The sequence below is a fragment of the Salmo trutta genome, unplaced genomic scaffold, assembly GCF_901001165.1.
Source record: "Salmo trutta unplaced genomic scaffold, fSalTru1.1, whole genome shotgun sequence".
Lineage (NCBI taxonomy): Eukaryota > Metazoa > Chordata > Actinopteri > Salmoniformes > Salmonidae > Salmo > Salmo trutta.
This window is the reverse complement of record NW_021822748.1, coordinates 133,436-150,930: the sequence shown is the minus strand read 5'-3', so window position 1 is coordinate 150,930 and position 17,495 is coordinate 133,436. Positions and strand designations below refer to the sequence as shown.

Below are 17,495 nucleotides of genomic sequence, written 5' to 3'. Positions count from 1 at the left end.
TCCCCCTTCTCTTCCCCCTTTTCTCTCTTCTCTCTTCCCACCGTTTCTCTCTCTCTCTCCCCCATCTCTCTTCTCTCTCTTCCCCCATCTCTCTCTTCTCTCTCCCCAATTCTCTCTCCTCCTCTCCCCCATCTCTCTCTCTCTCTCCCCCATCTCTCTCTCTCTCTCCCCCATCTCTCTCTCTCTCTCCCCCATCTCTCTCTCTTTCTCTCTCTCTCTCTCTCTCTCCCCATCTTTCTCTCGCCCCATCTTTCTCTCGCTCTCTCCCCGTCTTTCTTTCGCTCTCTCCCCCGTCTGGCTCGTTCTCTTCCCCGTCTGGCTCGCTCTCTCCCCCGTCTGGCTCGCTCTCTCCCCCGTCTGGCTCGCTCTCTCCCCCGTCTGGCTCGCTCTCTCCCCCGTCTGGCTCGCTCTCTCCCCCGTCTGGCTCGCTCTCTCCCCCGTCTGGCTCGTTTTCTCCCCCGTCTGGCTCGTTTTCTCCCCCGTCTGGCTCGTTCTCTCCACCGTCTGGCTCGTTCTCTCCCCCGTCTGGCTCGTTCTCTCGCTCGTTCTCTCGCTCGTTCTCTCCCCGTCTGGCTCGTTCTCTCGCTCGTTCTCTCGCTCGTTCTCTCCCCGTCTGGCTCGTTCTCTCCCCGTCTGGCTCGTTCTCTCGCTCGTTCTCTCCCGTCGCGCTCGCTCGTTCTCTCGCTCGTTCTCTCCCCGTCGCGCTCGCTCGTTCTCTCGCTCGTTCTCTCCCCGTCGCGCTCGCTCGTTCTCTCGCTCGTTCTCTCCCCGTCGCGCTCGCTCGTTCTCTCGCTCGTTCTCTCCCCGTCTGGCTCGTTCGCTCGCCCGTTCTCTCCCCGTCTGGCTCGTTCGCTCGCCCGTTCTCTCCCCGTCTGGCTCGTTCGCTCGCTCGTTCTCTCCCCGTCTGGCTCGTTCGCTCGCTCGCTCTCTCCCCGTCGCGCTCGCTCGCTCTCTCTCTCCCCGTCGCGCTCGTTCGCTCGCTCGCTCTCTCCCCGTCGCGCTCGCTCGCTCTCTCCCCGTCGCGCTCGCTCGTTCTCTCCCCGTCTGGCTCGTTCGCTCGCCCGTTCTCTCCCTGTCTGGCTCGTTCGCTCGCCCGTTCTCTCCCCGTCTGGCTCGTTCGCTCGCTCGTTCTCTCCCCGTCTGGCTCGTTCGCTCGCTCGCTCTCTCCCCGTCGCGCTCGCTCGCTCTCTCTCTCCCCGTCGCGCTCGTTCGCTCGCTCGCTCTCTCCCCGTCGCGCTCGCTCGCTCTCTCCCCATCGCGCTCGCTCGTTCTCTCCCCGTCTGGCTCTTTCGCTCGCTCGCTCTCTCCCCGTCGCGCTCGCTCGTTCTCTCCCCGTCTGGCTCGTTCGCTCGCTCGCTCTCTCCCCGCTCGCTCGCTCGTTCTCTCCCCGTCTGGCTCGTTCGCTCGCTCGCTCTCTCCCCGCTCGCTCGCTCGTTCTCTCCCCGTCGCGCTCGCTCGTTCTCTCGCTCGCTCTCTCCCCGTCGCGCTCGCTCGCTCTCTCCCCGTCGCGCTCGCTCGTTCTCTCCCCGTCTGGCTCGTTCGCTCGCTCGCTCTCTCCCCGTCGCGCTCGCTCGTTCTCTCCCCGTCTGGCTCGTTCGCTCGCTCGCTCTCTCCCCGTCGCTCTCGCGCTCTCTCGCTCTCTCCCCGTCACGCTCTCTCGCTCTCTCCCCGTCGCTCTCGCGCTCTCTCGCTCTCTCCCCGTCGCGCTCTCTCCCCGTCGCGCTCTCTCGCTCTCTCCCCGTCGCGCTCGCTCGCTCTCTCTCCGTCGCTCTCGCTCTCTCCCCGTCGCGCTCGCTCGCTCTCGCTCTCTCCCCGTCGCTCTCGCTCTCTACCCGTCGCGCTCGCTCGCTCTCGCTCTCTCCCCTTCGCTCTCGCTCTCTCCCCGTCGCGCTCGCTCTCGCTCGCTCCCCGTCGCGCTCTCTCGCTCGCTCCCCGTCACGCTCGCTCCCCGTCGCTCTCGCTCTCTCTCTTCCCGTCGCTCTCGCTCGCTCTCTCTCTTCCCATCGCTCTCGCTCGCTCTCTCTCTTCCCGTCGCTCTCGCTCGCTCTCTCTCTCTCTTTCCCTCTCTCGCCAGATAGAGAAGCTCAATAAGGATCTGGAGGAGGCCAAGGCTAGAGTGGTCATTGTCCATGTCCCAAGTGGTCCGGCTCCTCCTCTACCAGGCCAAGGTGTTCTCCCACTTCCCCTCCCAGGACAAACCGGCATGACCCCTCCACCCCTACCCGGCCAAGCAGGCCTCCCCCCTCCCCTCCTGGGTATGCCCGGTCCCCCACCACCCCCGCCCTTACCAGGTATCCCCGGCCCCCCGCCACCCCCTCCTCTCCCTGGGATAGCCGGTATGCCCCCGCCACCCCCTCCTCTCCCTGGGATGGCCGGTATGCCCCCGCCACCCCCTCCTCTCCCTGGGATGGCCGGTATGCCCCCGCCACCCCCTCCTCTCCCTGGGATGGCCGGTATGCCCCCGCCACCCCCTCCACTCCCTGGGATGGCCGGTATGCCCCCGCCACCCCCTCCTCTCCCTGGGATGGCCGGTATGCCCCCGCCACCCCCTCCTCTCCCTGGGATGGCCGGTATGCCCCCGCCACCCCCTCCTCCACCGGGAATGGCAGGTATGCCCCCGCCACCTCCTGGAATGGGGGGCTGGGGCGCCTCTGTGCCACCCCCTCTGCCCTTCGGCCTGTCGCCCAAGAAGGAGTACAAGCCTGAGGTGCAGCTGAAGAGAGCCAACTGGAGCAAGGTGAGGATGGGAGTGTGTGGGTGTGCATATGTTAGATGGTGAGAACATGAGCAAAGATGTGAATGTCAGTCTCTGTTCTAAAACTGCACTTAGTTGGTAGGAGTGTTTGTGTTCTGTCCTTTATTAGTGTGCCCAATCAGAGTCTGGAATAACAACTGCAAAGCTCTTGACTGTGTGTGTGTGTGAATACTAAGACCGTGACCCTATGTGAGTATCTATGACTGCGTGCGTAAGTGTGTGTGTGAATGTCTGCCTCTGTTCTTTCATGAGTGGACTAGTGTCTCTGTTTCATGTTCTCCTCCTCTCTGTAATCTGCGATGGTTAAAACATCAGAACGGCCCTGTCTCTCTTTAGTCTAAAGCTACTGTTTAATAGCTTCAGCGGAGTTCATCTGTGTTTAGCCTCGCTGTCCCCCGCTCTCTTTGTTGGTTCGGCGGGTTGGTGTGAGCCCTTTGACGAGGATGTCACAGAAATTGCTTTTTTAATAAGGATGCTTCTTTTAACTGTGCTGGTGAAAGATCATTAAATAGCTGCTAGAAATGACAGCATTCTTTTGTAATTTAAATGAGCATTTTATTCCTCCAGCCCCTGTATCACATTCTTTCCCCCTTCCTCACCCCCACATCCCCTCCCAGAAGCATCTTGGGTAATGAAAGGGTCACGTGAAGTTTATCTCTCTCTCACAGAGTTGAATGGCTGTGATCAAATCATTGGTCACATACACATGGTTAGCAGATGTTAATGAGTGTAGCGAAATACTTGTGCTTCTAGTTCCGACCATGCAGTAATATCTAACAAGTAATCTAACAATTTCATAACAACTACCTTATACACACAAATCTAAAGGGATGGAATATGAATATGTACATTAGAGGTCGACCGATTATGATTTTTCAATGCCGATAGCGATTATTGGAGGACCAACAAAAGCCGATACAGATTAATTGGACGATTTCAATTTTTTTTTTTGTAATAATGACAATTACAACAATACTGAATGAAAATGTATTTTAACTTAATATAATACATCAATAAAATCAATTTAGCCTCAAATAAATAATGAAACATGTTCAATTTGGTTTAAATAATGCAAAAACAAAGTGTTGGAGAAGAAAGTAAAAGTGCAATATGTGCCATGTAAAAAAGCTAACGTTTAAGTTCCTTCCTCAGAACATGAGAACTGGTGGTTCCTTTTAGCATGAGTCTTCAATATTCCCAGGTAAGAAGTTTTAGGTTGTAGTTATTATAGGACTATTTCTCTCTATACGATTTGTATTTCATATACCTTTAACTATTGGATGTTCTTATAGGCACTTTAGTATTGCCAGTGTAACAATATAGCTTCCGTCCCTCTCCTCGCTCCTACCTGGGCTTGAACCAGGAACACATCGACAAAAGCCACCCTCGAAGCAGCGTTACCCATGCAGAGCAAGGGGAACAACTACTCCAAGTCTCAGAGCGAGTGACGTTTGAAACGCTATTAGCGCGCACCCGGCTAACTAGCTAGCCATTTCATATCGGTTACACCAGCCTAATCTTGGGAGTTGACAGGCTTGAAGTCATAAACAGCGCAATGCATTGCGAAGGGCTGCTGGCAAAAGCACGAAAGTGCTGTTTGAATGAATGCTTACAAGCCTGCTGCTGCCTACCATTGCTCAGTCAGACTGCTCTATCAAATCATAGACTTAATTATAACATAATAACACACAGAAATACGAGCCTTAGGTCATTAATATGGTCGAATCCGGAAACTATCATCTCGAAAACAAAACGTTTTTCCTGTCAGTGAAATACGGAACCGTTACGTATTTTATCTAACGGGTGCCATCCCTAAGTCTAAATATTCCTGTTACATTGCACAACCTTCAATGTTATGTCATAATTACGTAGAGTTCTGGCAAATTAGTTCGCAACGAGCCAGGCGGCCCAAACTGTTGCATATACCCTGACTGCGTGCAATGAACGCAAGAGAAGTGACAATTTCACCTGGTTAATATTGCCTGCTAACCTGGATTTCTTTTAGCTAAATATGCAGGTTTAATAAAATATACTTCTGTGTATTGATTTTAAGAAAGGCATTGATGTTTATGGTTGGGTACATTCGTGCAACGATTGTGCTTTTTTCGCAAATGCGCTTTTGTTAAATCATCCCCGTTTGGCGAAGTCGGCTGTCTTTGTTAGGAAGAAATAGTCTTCACAGTTCGCAACGAGCCAGGCGGTCCAAACTGCTGCATATACCCTGACTTGCTGTTTGCAAGAGAAGTGACACATTTTCCCTAGTTAAAAGAAATTCATGTTAGCAGGCAATATTAACTAAATATGCAGGTTTAAAAATATATACTTGTGTATTGATTTTAAGAAAGGCATTGATGTTTATGGTTGGAGCAACGTGTACCTAAGCGATTATATGCAACGCAGGACCAGCTAGATAAACTAGTAATATCATCAACCATGTGTAGTTAACTAGTGATTATGATTGATTGATTTTTCATAAGATAAGTTTAATGCTAGCTAGCAACTTACCTTGGCTTCTTACTGCATTCGCGTAACAGGCAGGCTCCTCGTGGAGTGCAATGTAAAGCAGGTGGTTAGAGCGTTGGACTAGTTAACCGTAAGGTTGCAAGATTGAATCCCCGAACTGACAAGGTAAAAATCTGTCATTCTGCCCCTGAACAAGGCAGTTAACCCACCGTTCCTAGGCCGTCATTGAAAATAAGATTGTGTTCTTAACTGACTTGCCTAGTTAAATAAAGGTCTAAAAAAATAAAAAAATAAAAAATAAAAACGGCCAAATCGGCGTCCAAAAATACTGATTTCCGATTGTTATGAAAACTTGAAATCGGCCCTAATTAATCGGCCATTCCGATTAATCGGTCGACCTCTAATGTACATACAAATATATGGATAGGAGAACTGAGGATGGATCAACAACATTGTAGTTACTCAACAATACTAACCTAATTGACTGAGTGAAAAGAAGAAAGCCTGTACAGAATATAATTATTCCATAACATGCATCCTGTTTGCAACAAGGCACTAAAATAATAGTGGCAAAAGTGGAAAAGCAATTCATTTTTTGTCCTGAATAAAAAGTTATGTTTGGGACAAATCCAATACAACACATTACTGTGTACCCCTCCATATTTTCAAGGATATACTATTGGCTGCATCATGTTATGGGTATGCTTGTTATTGTTAAGGACTGGGGAGTTTTTCAGGATAAAAAGAAACAGAATGGAGCAAAGCACAGGCAAAATCCCAGAAGAAAACCTGGTTCAATCTGCTTCCCACCAGACACTGGGAGATAAATTCACCTTTTCAGCAGGACAGTAACCCAAAACATAATCTACACTGGAGTTGCTTACCAAGAAGTTGTTACATATTTAAGTTTTGATTCAAATATGCTTGATAACCTATGGCAAGACCTGGTGGTTGTCGAGCAATGATCAACAACCACTTTGACAAATGTTACACAATCCAGGTGTGGAAAGCTCTTAGAGATTTACCCAGAAGACTAACAGCTGTAATCCTTAAGAAAGGTGCTTCTACAAAGCATTGCCTCGGGGTGTGAATACTTAAGTAAATTAGATTTCTATATTTCATTTTCAATACATTTAGTACTTTCTAAAAACATGTTTTCACTTTGTCATTATGGGTTATTGTGAGTAGATGGGTGAGAGAGAACATTTATTTCATCCATTTTGAATTCAGGCTGTATCACAGCAAATTGTGGAATAAGTTAAGGGGTATGAATACTTTCTGTAGGCACTGTAGGTTGACCTCTCACCTCTACCCATCACTCCACTCTAATACTGCTCAAGGCCAATAACAACAACCCCCCATCACTGCAGCAGCGCCATCTGCACTTCTCTTCCTCCTCCTCCTATCCCTCGTTACTCGGCCCAGTGAAACAATGCCATCGTCAGCCCACTCTGGCCCCTGACCCTTTTCCTTCTCTGCTGTCCACACACACACACACACCGCTCGGTGCTGCAGGCAGGGTGGCAAGGTAATGACCTCACGGGTGCGTTGGCTGAGCTCAGCGCTGATGGATTGCCAGGGGCCCTCAGGCTGCACACGTCTCCTAGCCGGCCGCCCTGATCTTTCTCTCTCTCTGTGTCTCTCTCTCTGGTTCTGTCTCTCTTTCTGTCTCACTCGCTGTCTCTCTCTCTCGGCCGGCGTCTCTCTCTCTCGGCCGGCGTCTCTCTCTCTCGGCCGGCGTCTCTCTCTCTCTCTGCCGGCGTCTCTCTCTCTCTCTGCCGGCGTCTCTCTCTCTCTCTCGGCCGGCGTCTCTCTCTCTCTCTCGGCCGGCGTCTCTCTCTCTCTCTCTCTCGGCCGGCGTCTCTCTCTCTCTCTCTCTCTCTCTCTCTCTCTCGGCCGGCGTCTCTCTCTCTCTCTCTCGGCCGGCGTCTCTCTCTCTCTCTCGGCCGGCGTCTCTCTCTCTCTCGCGGCCGGCGTCTCTCTCTCTCTCTCGGCCGGCGTCTCTCTCTCTCTCTCGGCCGGCGTCTCTCTCTCTCTCTCGGCCGGCGTCTCTCTCTCTCTCTCGGCCGGCGTCTCTCTCTCTCTCTCGGCCGGCGTCTCTCTCTCTCTCTCGGCCGGCGTCTCTCTCTCTCTCTCTCTCGGCCGGCGTCTCTCTCTCTCTCTCTCTCGGCCGGCGTCTCTCTCTCTCTCTCGGCCGGCGTCTCTCTCTCTCTCTCGGCCGGCGTCTCTCTCTCTCTCTCGGCCGGCGTCTCTCTCGGTCTCTCGGCCGGCGTCTCTCTCTCTCTCTCGGCCGGCGTCTCTCTCGGTCTCTCGGCCGGCGTCTCTCTCTCTCTCTCTCTCGGCCGGCGTCTCTCTCTCTCTCTCGGCCGGCGTCTCTCTCGGTCTCTCGGCCGGCGTCTCTCTCTCTCTCTCGGCCGGCGTCTCTCTCTCGGTCTCTCGGCCGGCGTCTCTCTCGGTCTCTCGGCCGGCGTCTCTCTCTCTCGGCCGGCGTCTCTCTCTCTCGGCCGGCGTCTCTCTCGGCCGGCGTCTCTCTTCGTAGCTTGTTTGTTTTCTCGGTCTCGTTCTTGTTCTCTATTTTCTCTCTCTGTCTCTCAATTCAGTTCAAGGGGCTTTATTGACATGGGAAACATATGTTAACATTGCCAAAGCAAGTGAGGTAGATAATATACAAAAGTGAAATAAACAATAAAAAGTAACAGTAAAACGTTACACATACAGAAGTTCCAAAAGAATAAAGACATTACAAATGTCATATTATTTATATATACAGTGTTGTAACGATGTACAAAAGGGAAAATAAATAAGCATAAATATGGGTTGTATTTACAATGGTGTTTGTTCTTCACTGGTTGCCCTTTTCTTGTGGCAACAGGTCACACATCTTGTTGCTGTGATGGCACACTGTGGTATTTCACCCAGTAGATATGGGAGTTTATCAAAATCGGTTTGTTTTCGAATTCTTTGTGGATCTGTGTAATCTGAGAGAAATATGTGTCTCTAATATGGTCATACATTTGGCAGGAGGTTAGGAAGTGCAGCTCAGTTTCCACCTCATTTTGTGGGCAGTGTGCACATAGGCAGACCTGACTCTCAAGAGAAGACAGGCTAAGGCGGCTTTTCTCAATAGCAAGGCTATGCTCACTGAGTCTGTACATAGTCAAAACTTCCCTTCATTTTGGGTCAGTCACAGTGGTCAGGTATTCTGCCACTGTGTACTCTCTGTTTAGGGCCAAACAGCATTCTAGTTTGCTCTGTTTTTTTGTTAATTACTTAACACATTGGAAATAATTATCTTTTTATTTTCTCATGATTTGGTTGGGTCTAATTGTGTTGCTGTCCTGTGTTTGTGAACAGAGCCCCAGGACCAGCTTGCTTAGGGGACTCTTCTCCAGGTTCATTTCTCTCTAGGTCATGGCTTTGTTATGGAAGGTTTGGGAATCACTTCCTTTTAGGTGGTTGTAGTCTCTTTTCTGGATTTTGATAATTAGCGGGTATCGGCCTAATTCTGCTCTGCGTGCATTATTTGGTGTTTTACGTTGTACACAGAGGATATTTTTGCAGAATTCTGCATGCAGAGTCTCAATTTGGTGTTTGTCCCATTTTGTGAATTCTTGGTTGGTGAGCGGACCCCGACCTCACAACCATAAAGGACAATGGGTTCTATAACTGATTCCAGTATTTTTTGCCAGATCCTAATTGGTATGTGGAATTTTATGTTCCTTTTGATGGCATAGAAGGCCCTTCTTGCCTTGTCTCTCAGCTTTGTGGAAGTTACCTGTGGCGCTGATGTTTAGGCCGAGGTATGTATTGTTTTTTGTGTGCTCTAGGGCAACAGTGTCTAGATGGAATTTGTATTTGTGGTCCTGGCAACTAGACCTTTTTTGGAACACCATTATTTTTGTCTTACTGAGATTTACTGTCAGGGCCCAGGTTTGACAGAATCTGTGCAGAAGATCTAGGTGCTGCTGTAGGCCCTCCTTGGTTGGTGACAGAAGCACCAGATCATCAGCAAACAGTAGACATTTGACTTCAGATTCTAGTAGGGTGAGGCCGGGTGCTGCAGACTGTTCTAGTGCCCTCGCCAATTCGTTGATATATATGTTGAAGAGGGTGGGGCTTAAGCTGCATCCCTGTCTCAGCCCACGGCCCTGTGGGAAGAAATGTGTGTTTTTTGCCTATTTTAACCGCACACTTGTTGTTTGTGTACATGGATTTTATAATGTCGTATGTTTTACTTCTCGTTCTTTTCTCTCTTTCTGTCTCTGTGTGTCTCTTTCTCTCTCTCTGTGTCTCTTTCTCTCTCTCTGTGTCTCTTTCTCTCTCTCTGTGTCTCTTTCTCTCTCTCTGTGTCTCTTTCTCTCTCTCTGTGTCTCTTTCTCTCTCTGTGTCTCTTTCTCTCTGTGTGTCTCTTTCTCTCTGTGTGTCTCTTTCTCCCTGTGTGTCTCTTTCTCTCTGTGTTTCTTTCTCTCTGTGTGTCTCTTTCTCTCTGTGTGTCTCTTTCTCTCTCTCTGGTTCTCTCTCTCTCTGGTTCTCTCTCTGGTTCTCTCTCGCTCTGTCTCTCTGGTTCTCGCTCTGTCTCTCTCGTTCTCTCTGTGTCTCTCTCGTTCTCTCTGTGTCTCTCTCGTTCTCTCTGTCTCTCTCGTTCTCTCTGTGTCTCTGTCGTTCTCTCTGTCTCTGTCGTTCTCTCTGTGTCTCTGTCGTTCTCTCTGTGTCTCTGTCGTTCTCTCTGTGTCTCTCTCGTTCTCTCTGTCTCTCTCTCGTTCTCTCTGTCTCTCTCTCGTTCTCTGTGTCTCTCTCGTTCTCTCTGTGTCTCTCTCGTTCTCTCTGTGTCTCTCTCGTTCTCTCTGTGTCTCTCTCGTTCTCTCTGTGTCTCTCTCGTTCTCTCTGTGTCTCTGTCGTTCTCTCTGTGTCTCTGTCGTTCTCTCTGTCTCTCTCGTTCTCTCTGTGTCTCTCTCGTTCTCTCTGTCTCTCTCGTTCTCTGTGTCTCTCTCTCTCTGAAGGCAGTTTATTATGAGTTGGTGATTGTTGGAAGAGAGAAGAAAATGAGCAATATAGCTAGAAAAAAGAGATGAGGATGAATGAGGGGAAGATAAAGGGGGGGAGAGGGGGGATAAAAGTGATAGGAGGAGGATAAAGGGGAGAAGAGGAGGATAAAGGGGAGAAGAGGAGGATAAAGGGGAGAAGAGGAGGATAAAGGGGAGAAGAGGAGGATAAAGGGGGGGAGAGGAGGATAAAGGGGGGGAGAGGGGGGATAAAAGTGATAGGAGGAGGATAAAGGGGGAGAGGAGGGAGGATAAAGCGGATAAAAGGGGATAGGAGGGGGATAGAAGGGGAGGATAAAGGGGAGAAGAGGAGGATAAAGGGGAGAAGGGCAGGATAAAGGGGAGAAGGGCAGGATAAAGGGGAGAAGGGGAGGATAAAGGGGAGAAGAGGAGGATAAAGGGGAGAAGGGGAGGATAAAGGGGAGAAGAGGAGGATAAAGGGGAGAAGGGGGGGAGAGGGGGGATAAAAGTGATAGGAGGAGGATAAAGGGGAGAAGGGGAGGATAAAGGGGAGAAGGGCAGGATAAAGGGGAGAAGGGGAGGATAAAGGGGAGAAGGGCAGGATAAAGGGGAGAAGGGGAGGATAAAGGGGAGAAGGGCAGGATAAAGGGGAGAAGGGGAGGATAAAGGGGAGAAGAGGAGGATAAAGGGGAGAAGGGGGGGATAAAGGGGAGAAGGGGAGGATAAAGGGGAGAAGAGGAGGATAAAGGGGGAGGAGTAGGATGATAAAGGGGAGGAGTAGGAGGATAAAGGGGAGAAGAGGAGGATAAAGGGGAGAAGAGGAGGATAAAGGGGAGAAGAGGAGGATAAAGGGGAGAAGAGGAGGATAAAGGGGGGAGGAGTAGGATGATAAAGGGGAGGGGAGGATAAGGGGGATAAAGGGGGAGAGGAGAGGGGGATAAAGGGAATGGAATCCTCGCTCTCTCTCTGAAGGAGAATGAGGAGTAGGGAAATGACTAGCTTGCTCCTCTCCTCCTCCATGTCTCTCTCCATCCTCTCTTTCAGCGCCCTGGCCCCCTGCTCTTTCTCTGTCCTTCTCCTCTCCTCCTCCGTGTCTCTCTACATCCTCTTTCAGCGCCCTGGCCCCCCTGCTCTTTCTCTGTCCTTCTCCTCTCCTCCTCCGTGTCTCTCTCCATCCTTTCTTTCAGCGCCCTGGCCCTCCTGCTCTTTCTGTCCTTCTCCTCTCCTCCTCCGTGTCTCTCTCCATCCTCTCTTTCAGCGCCCTGGCCCTCCTGCTCTTTCTGTCCTTCTCCTCTCCTCCTCCGTGTCTCTCTCTCCATCCTCTCTTTCAGCACCCTGGCCCTCCTGCTCTTTCTGTCCTTCTCCTCTCCTCCTCCGTGTCTCTCTCCATCCTCTCTTTCAGCGCCCTGGCCCTCCTGCTCTTTCTCTGTCCTTCTCCTCTCCTCCTCCGTGTCTCTCTACATCCTCTTTCAGCGCCCTGGCCCTCCTGCTCTTTCTGTCCTTCTCCTCTCCTCCTCCGTGTCTCTCTCTCCATCCTCTCTTTCAGCGCCCTGGCCCCCCTGCTCTTTCTCTGTCCTTCTCCTCTCCTCCTCCGTGTCTCTCTCCATCCTCTCTTTCAGCGCCCTGGCCCTCCTGCTCTTTCTGTCCTTCTCCTCTCCTCCTGCGTGTCTCTCTCCATCCTCTCTTTCAGCGCCCTGGCCCCCCTGCTCTTTCTCTGTCCTTCTCCTCTCCTCCTCCGTGTCTCTCTACATCCTCTTTCAGCGCCCTGGCCCTCCTGCTCTTTCTGTCCTTCTCCTCTCCTCCTCCGTGTCTCTCTCCATCCTCTCTTTCAGCGCCCTGGCCCTCCTGCTCTTTCTCTGTCCTTCTCCTCTCCTCCTCCGTCTCTCTCTACATCCTCTTTCAGCGCCCTGGTCCTCCTGCTCTTTCTGTCCTTCTCCTCTCCTCTTCCGTGTCTCTCTCCATCCTCTTTCAGCGCCCTGGCCCTCCTGCTCTTTCTGTCCTTCTCCTCTCCTCCTCCGTGTCTCTCTCCATCCTCTCTTTCAGCGCCCTGGCCCTCCTGCTCTTTCTCTGTCCTTCTCCTCTCCTCCTCCGTGTCTCTCTCCATCCTCTCTTTCAGCGCCCTGGCCCTCCTGCTCTTTCTGTCCTTCTCTCCTCCTCCGTGTCTCTCTCCATCCTCTTTCAGCGCCCTGGCCCCCCTGCTCTTTCTCTGTCCTTCTCCTCTCCTCCTCCGTGTCTCTCTCCATCCTCTCTTTCAGCGCCCTGGCCCTCCTGCTCTTTCTGTCCTTCTCCTCTCCTCTTCCGTGTCTCTCTCCATCCTCTTTCAGCGCCCTGGCCCTCCTGCTCTTTCTCTGTCCTTCTCCTCTCCTCCTCCGTGTCTCTCTCCATCCTCTCTTTCAGCGCCCTGGCCCTCCTGCTCTTTCTGTCCTTCTCCTCTCCTCCTCCGTCTCTCTCTACATCCTCTTTCAGCGCCCTGGTCCTCCTGCTCTTTCTCTGTCCTTCTCCTCTCCTCTTCTGTGTCTCTCTCCAGCCTCTTTCAGCGCCCTGGCCCCCCTGCTCTTTCTGTCCTTCTCCTCTCCTCCTCCGTGTCTCTCTACATCCTCTCTTTCAGCGCCCTGGCCCTCCTGCTCTTTCTCTGTCCTTCTCCTCTCCTCCTCCGTGTCTCTCTCCATCCTCTCTTTCAGCGCCCTGGCCCCCCTGCTCTTTCTCTGTCCTTCTCCTCTCCTCCTCAGTGTCTCTCTCCATCCTCTCTTTCAGCGCCCTGGCCCTCCTGCTCTTTCTCTGTCCTTCTCCCACTTGATTGCTGGATTTATGGATGAATTTTTTTTTGCTAAATTGCACAGAGTGGTTGATGAAAGGATTCGTGAGGCATTTATCTCTCTCTCCCCTCTCTCTCTGTTTGTAACAGATTGGATATGAGGATCTGTCTGAAAACAGTTTCTGGACTAAGACCAAAGAGGATCGCTATGAGAACAACGAGCTGTTCGCCAAACTCACCTTGGCCTTCTCCTCCCAGACCAAGAGTGAGTGTCACCCATGTGCACGTGTGTTTATGCAGGCCTGTGTGTCACCTTGTGCACGTGTGTTTATGCAGGCCTGTGTGTCACCTTGTGCACGTGTGTTTATGCAGACCTGTGTGTCACCCCGTGCACGTGTGTTTATGCAGGCCTGTGTGTCACCTTGTGCACGTGTGTTTATGCAGGCCTGTGTGTCCTGTGGCTCATGTTTCCCTGCCTGACAGCAGTGCACTTGTCTCAGTAAAGTTGACTTACTAATGATGATGGATTTTTCTCCTGCTCCATCTCTCTCTCTTTCTCTCTCTCTCCATGTCCATTCCATCCATCCCACAGCCTCCAAAGGTAAGAACACACAAATGATGTTGGGCACAAGGGCTGGTGTGTGTGTTTGTGTGTTTGGGGTGGGGAGGAAGGGGTGGGGAGGAAGAATGGATGGGGAGGAGGAAGGGGTGGGGAGGAGGAAGTTATGGGGAGGAGGAGGGGGTGGGAGGGAGGGGTGGGGAGGAGGAAGGGATGAGGGGGAGGAAGGGGTGGGGAGGAGGAAGGGGTAGGAAGGAGGAGGAAGGGATGGGGTAGGGAGGAGGAAGGGGTAGGGAGGAGGAAGGGATGGGGAGGAGGAAGGAGTGGGGAGGAGGAGGAAGGGGGAGGGAGGAGGAAGGGATGGGGAGGAGGAAGGGATGGGGGGAGGAAGGGGTAGGGAGGGGTTACAGATGCCCTGTGGCTAGCCACCTGGTGTCCTGGCACAGAGCACTGTCATAGTGTCACACACAGACACACACACTACCCACTCACCTGTCCAGATCCTCCTGTCACCTTGTTCCTGTGTCCCTGAACCTGCTGCTCCATATTCATCATTACAGCTAACTGACCTTCAGCTGCAATGCAATCAGAATACACGTTCTGGCTCACTCTTAGACACGTGCACCTAGTGTTGTCCGAGTTTTTGAAATGTCAAGGTTGTCTGCTGTCCCATCAGCATTCACCTGTAGAGTGGTTAAGGTCTGCTGTCAGTCTGTGATTCGTTAGCATGCCTCTGGTCCCTCCGTGTGATTGGCTGAGACACTGCTGCCCCATTTGATGTCGGATAACCTTTTCTGATATCTGACTGTAAACACACTGCCCTTTTCAATAGCTCCAAGTGTGTGTGTGTGTGTGTGTGTGTGTGTGTGTGTGTGTGTGTGTGTGTGTGTGTGTTAAAAATGAAAAGCTGAACTATCTTGAGTCAATAAGTATTCAACCCCTTTATGACAAGCCTAAATAAGTTCAGGAGTAACAAGTCACATAATAAGTTGCATGGACACACACTGTTTCAATAATAGTGTTTAACATGATTTTTGAATGACTACCTCGTCTCTGTACCCCACACATACAATTATCTGTAAGGTCCCTCAGTCGAGCAGTGAATTTCAAACACAGATTCAACCACAAAGACCAGGGAGGTTTTCCAATGCTTCACAAGGAAGGGCACCTGTTGGTAGATTGGTTAAATAAAATAATAGCAGACCTTGAATATATTAATTGCACTTTGGATGGTGTATCAATACACCCAGTCATTTCAAAGATACAGGCATCCTTCCTAACTCAGTTGCCGGAGAGGAAGGAAACCACTCAGGGAATTCACCATGAAGGTAATGGTCACTTTAAAACAGTTACAGAGTTGAATGGCTGTGATCAAATCAAATCATTGGTCACAAACACATGGTCAGCAGATGTTAATGAGAGTGTAGTGAAATGCTTGTGCTTCTAGTTCTGACCGTGCAGTAATATCTAACAAGTAATCCCCAACAACTACCTAATACACACAAATCTAAAGGGATGGAATATGTACTTATAATTATATGGGTAGGAGAACTGAGGATGGATCAACAACATTGTAGTTACTCCACAATACTAACCTAATTGACTGAGTAATAAGAAGGAAGCCTGTACAGAATATAATTATTCCATAACATGCATCCTGTTTGCAATAGAGGTCGACCGATTATGATTTTTCAACGCCGATACCGATTATTGGAAGACCCAAAAAGCCAATACCGATTACTCGGCCGATTGAACAAAATGTATTTATTTGTAATAATGACAATTGCAACAATACTGAATGAACATTTATTTTAACTTAATATAATACATCAATAAAATCAATTTAGCCTCAAATAAATAATGAAACATGTTCAATTTGGTTTAAATAATGCAAAAACAAAGTGTTGGAGAAGAAAGTAAAAGTGCAATATGTGCCATGTAAGAAAGCTAACGTTTAAGTTCCTTGCTCAGAATATGAGAAGATATGAAAGCTGGTGGTTCCTTTTAACATGAGACTTCAATATTCCCAGGTAAGATGTTTTAGGTTGTAGTTATTATAGGAATTATAGGACTATTTCTCTCTATACGATTTGTATTTCATATAACTTTAACTATTGGATGTTCTTATAGGCACTTTTTAGTATTGCCAGTGTAACAGTATAGCTTCCGTCCTTCTCCTCGCTCCTACCTGGGCTTGAACCAGGAACACATCGACAAAAGCCACCCTCGAAGCAGCGTTACCCATGTAGAGCAAGGGGAACAACTACTCCAAGTCTCAGAGCGAGTGACGTTTGAAACGCTATTAGCGCGCACCCGGCTAACTAGCTAGCCATTTCACATGGGTTACACCAGCCTAATCTTGGGAGTTGACAGGCTTGAAGTCATAAACAGTGCAATGCATTGCGAAGGGCTGCTGGCAAAACGCACAAAAGTGCTGTTTGAATGAATGCTTACAAGCCTGCTGCTGCCTACCATCGCTCAGTCAGACTGCTCTATCAAATCATAGACTTAATTATAACATAATAACACACAGAAATACAAGCCGTAGGTCATTAATATGGTCGGATCCGGAAACTATCATCTCGAAAACGAAACGTTATTCCTGTTACATTGCACAACCTTCAATGTTATGTCATAATTACGTAAAATTCTGGCAAATTAGTTCGCAACGAGCCAGGCGGCCCAAACTGTTGCATATACCCTGACTGCGTGCAATGAACGCAAAATGACACAATTTCACCTGGTTAATAATGCCTGCTAACCTGGATTTCTTTTAGCTAAATATGCAGGTTTAAAAATATATACTTCTGTGTATTGATTTTATGAAAGGCATTGATGTTTATGGTTAGGTACAGTCGTGCAACGATTGTGCTTTTTTTGCAAATGCGCTTTTGTTAAATCATCCCCCGTTTGGCGAAGTCGGCTATCTTTGTTAGGAAGAAATAGTCTTCACAGTTCACAATGAGCCAGGCGGCCCAAACTGCTGCATATACCCTGACTCTGTTTGCAAGAGAAGTGACACATTTTCCCTAGTTAAAAGAAATTCATGTTAGCAGGCAATATTAACTAAATATGCAGGTTTAAAAATATATACTTGTGTATTGATTTTAAGAAAGGCATTGATGTTTATGGTTGGAGCAACGTGTACCTAAGCGATTATATGCAACGCAGGACAGGCTAGATAAACTAGTAATATCATCAACCATGTGTAGTTAACTAGTGATTATGATTGATTGATTGTTTTTTATAAGATAAGTTTAATGCTAGCTAGCAACTTACCTTGGCTTCTTACTTCTGGCTTCTTACTGCATTCGCGTAACAGGCAGGCTCCTCGTAGAGTGCAATGTAAAGCAGGTGGTTAGAGCGTTGGACTAGTTAACCGTAAGGTTGCAAGATTGAATCCCTGAGCTGACAAGGTAAAAATCTGTCATTCTGCCCCTGAACAAGGCAGTTAACCCACCGTTCCTAGCCGTCATTGTAAATAAGAATGTGTTCTTAACTGACTTGCCTAGTTAAATAAAGGTCTTAAAAAAAAAGTAAAACGGCCAAGTCGGCGTCCAAAAATACTGATTTCCGATTGTTATGAAAACTTGAAATCGGCCTTAATTAATCGGCCATTCCGATTAATCGGTCGACCTCCTAGTTTGCAACAAGGCACTAAAATAATAGTGGCAAAAGTGGAAAAGCAATTCATTTTTTGTCCTGAATAAAAAGTTATGTTTGGGACAAATCCAATACAACACATTACTGTGTACCACTCCATATTTTCAAGGATATACTAGTGGCTGCATCATGTTATGGGTATGCTTGTTATTGTTAAGGACTGGGGAGTTTTTCAGGATAAAAAGAAACGGAATGGAGCAAAGCACAGGCAAAATCCCAGAAGAAAACCTGGTTCAATCTGCTTCCCACCAGACACTGGGAGATAAATTCACCTTTTCAGCAGGACAGTAACCCAAA

The 17,495-nt window shown here is 49.4% G+C and overlaps 1 protein-coding gene across 1 annotated transcript in view; it reads left to right on the top strand.

Moving 5' to 3' along the window:
* Positions 1–17,495, top strand: part of LOC115184143 (protein diaphanous homolog 1-like) — a 154,043-nt gene that overhangs the window by 48,488 nt on the left and 88,060 nt on the right. The window contains exons 12-14 of the mRNA XM_029745133.1: positions 2,075–2,737; positions 13,127–13,241; positions 13,569–13,577. Coding sequence (XP_029600993.1) covers positions 2,075–2,737; positions 13,127–13,241; positions 13,569–13,577 — 787 coding nt within the window. The remainder of the gene's footprint in view (positions 1–2,074; positions 2,738–13,126; positions 13,242–13,568; positions 13,578–17,495) is intronic.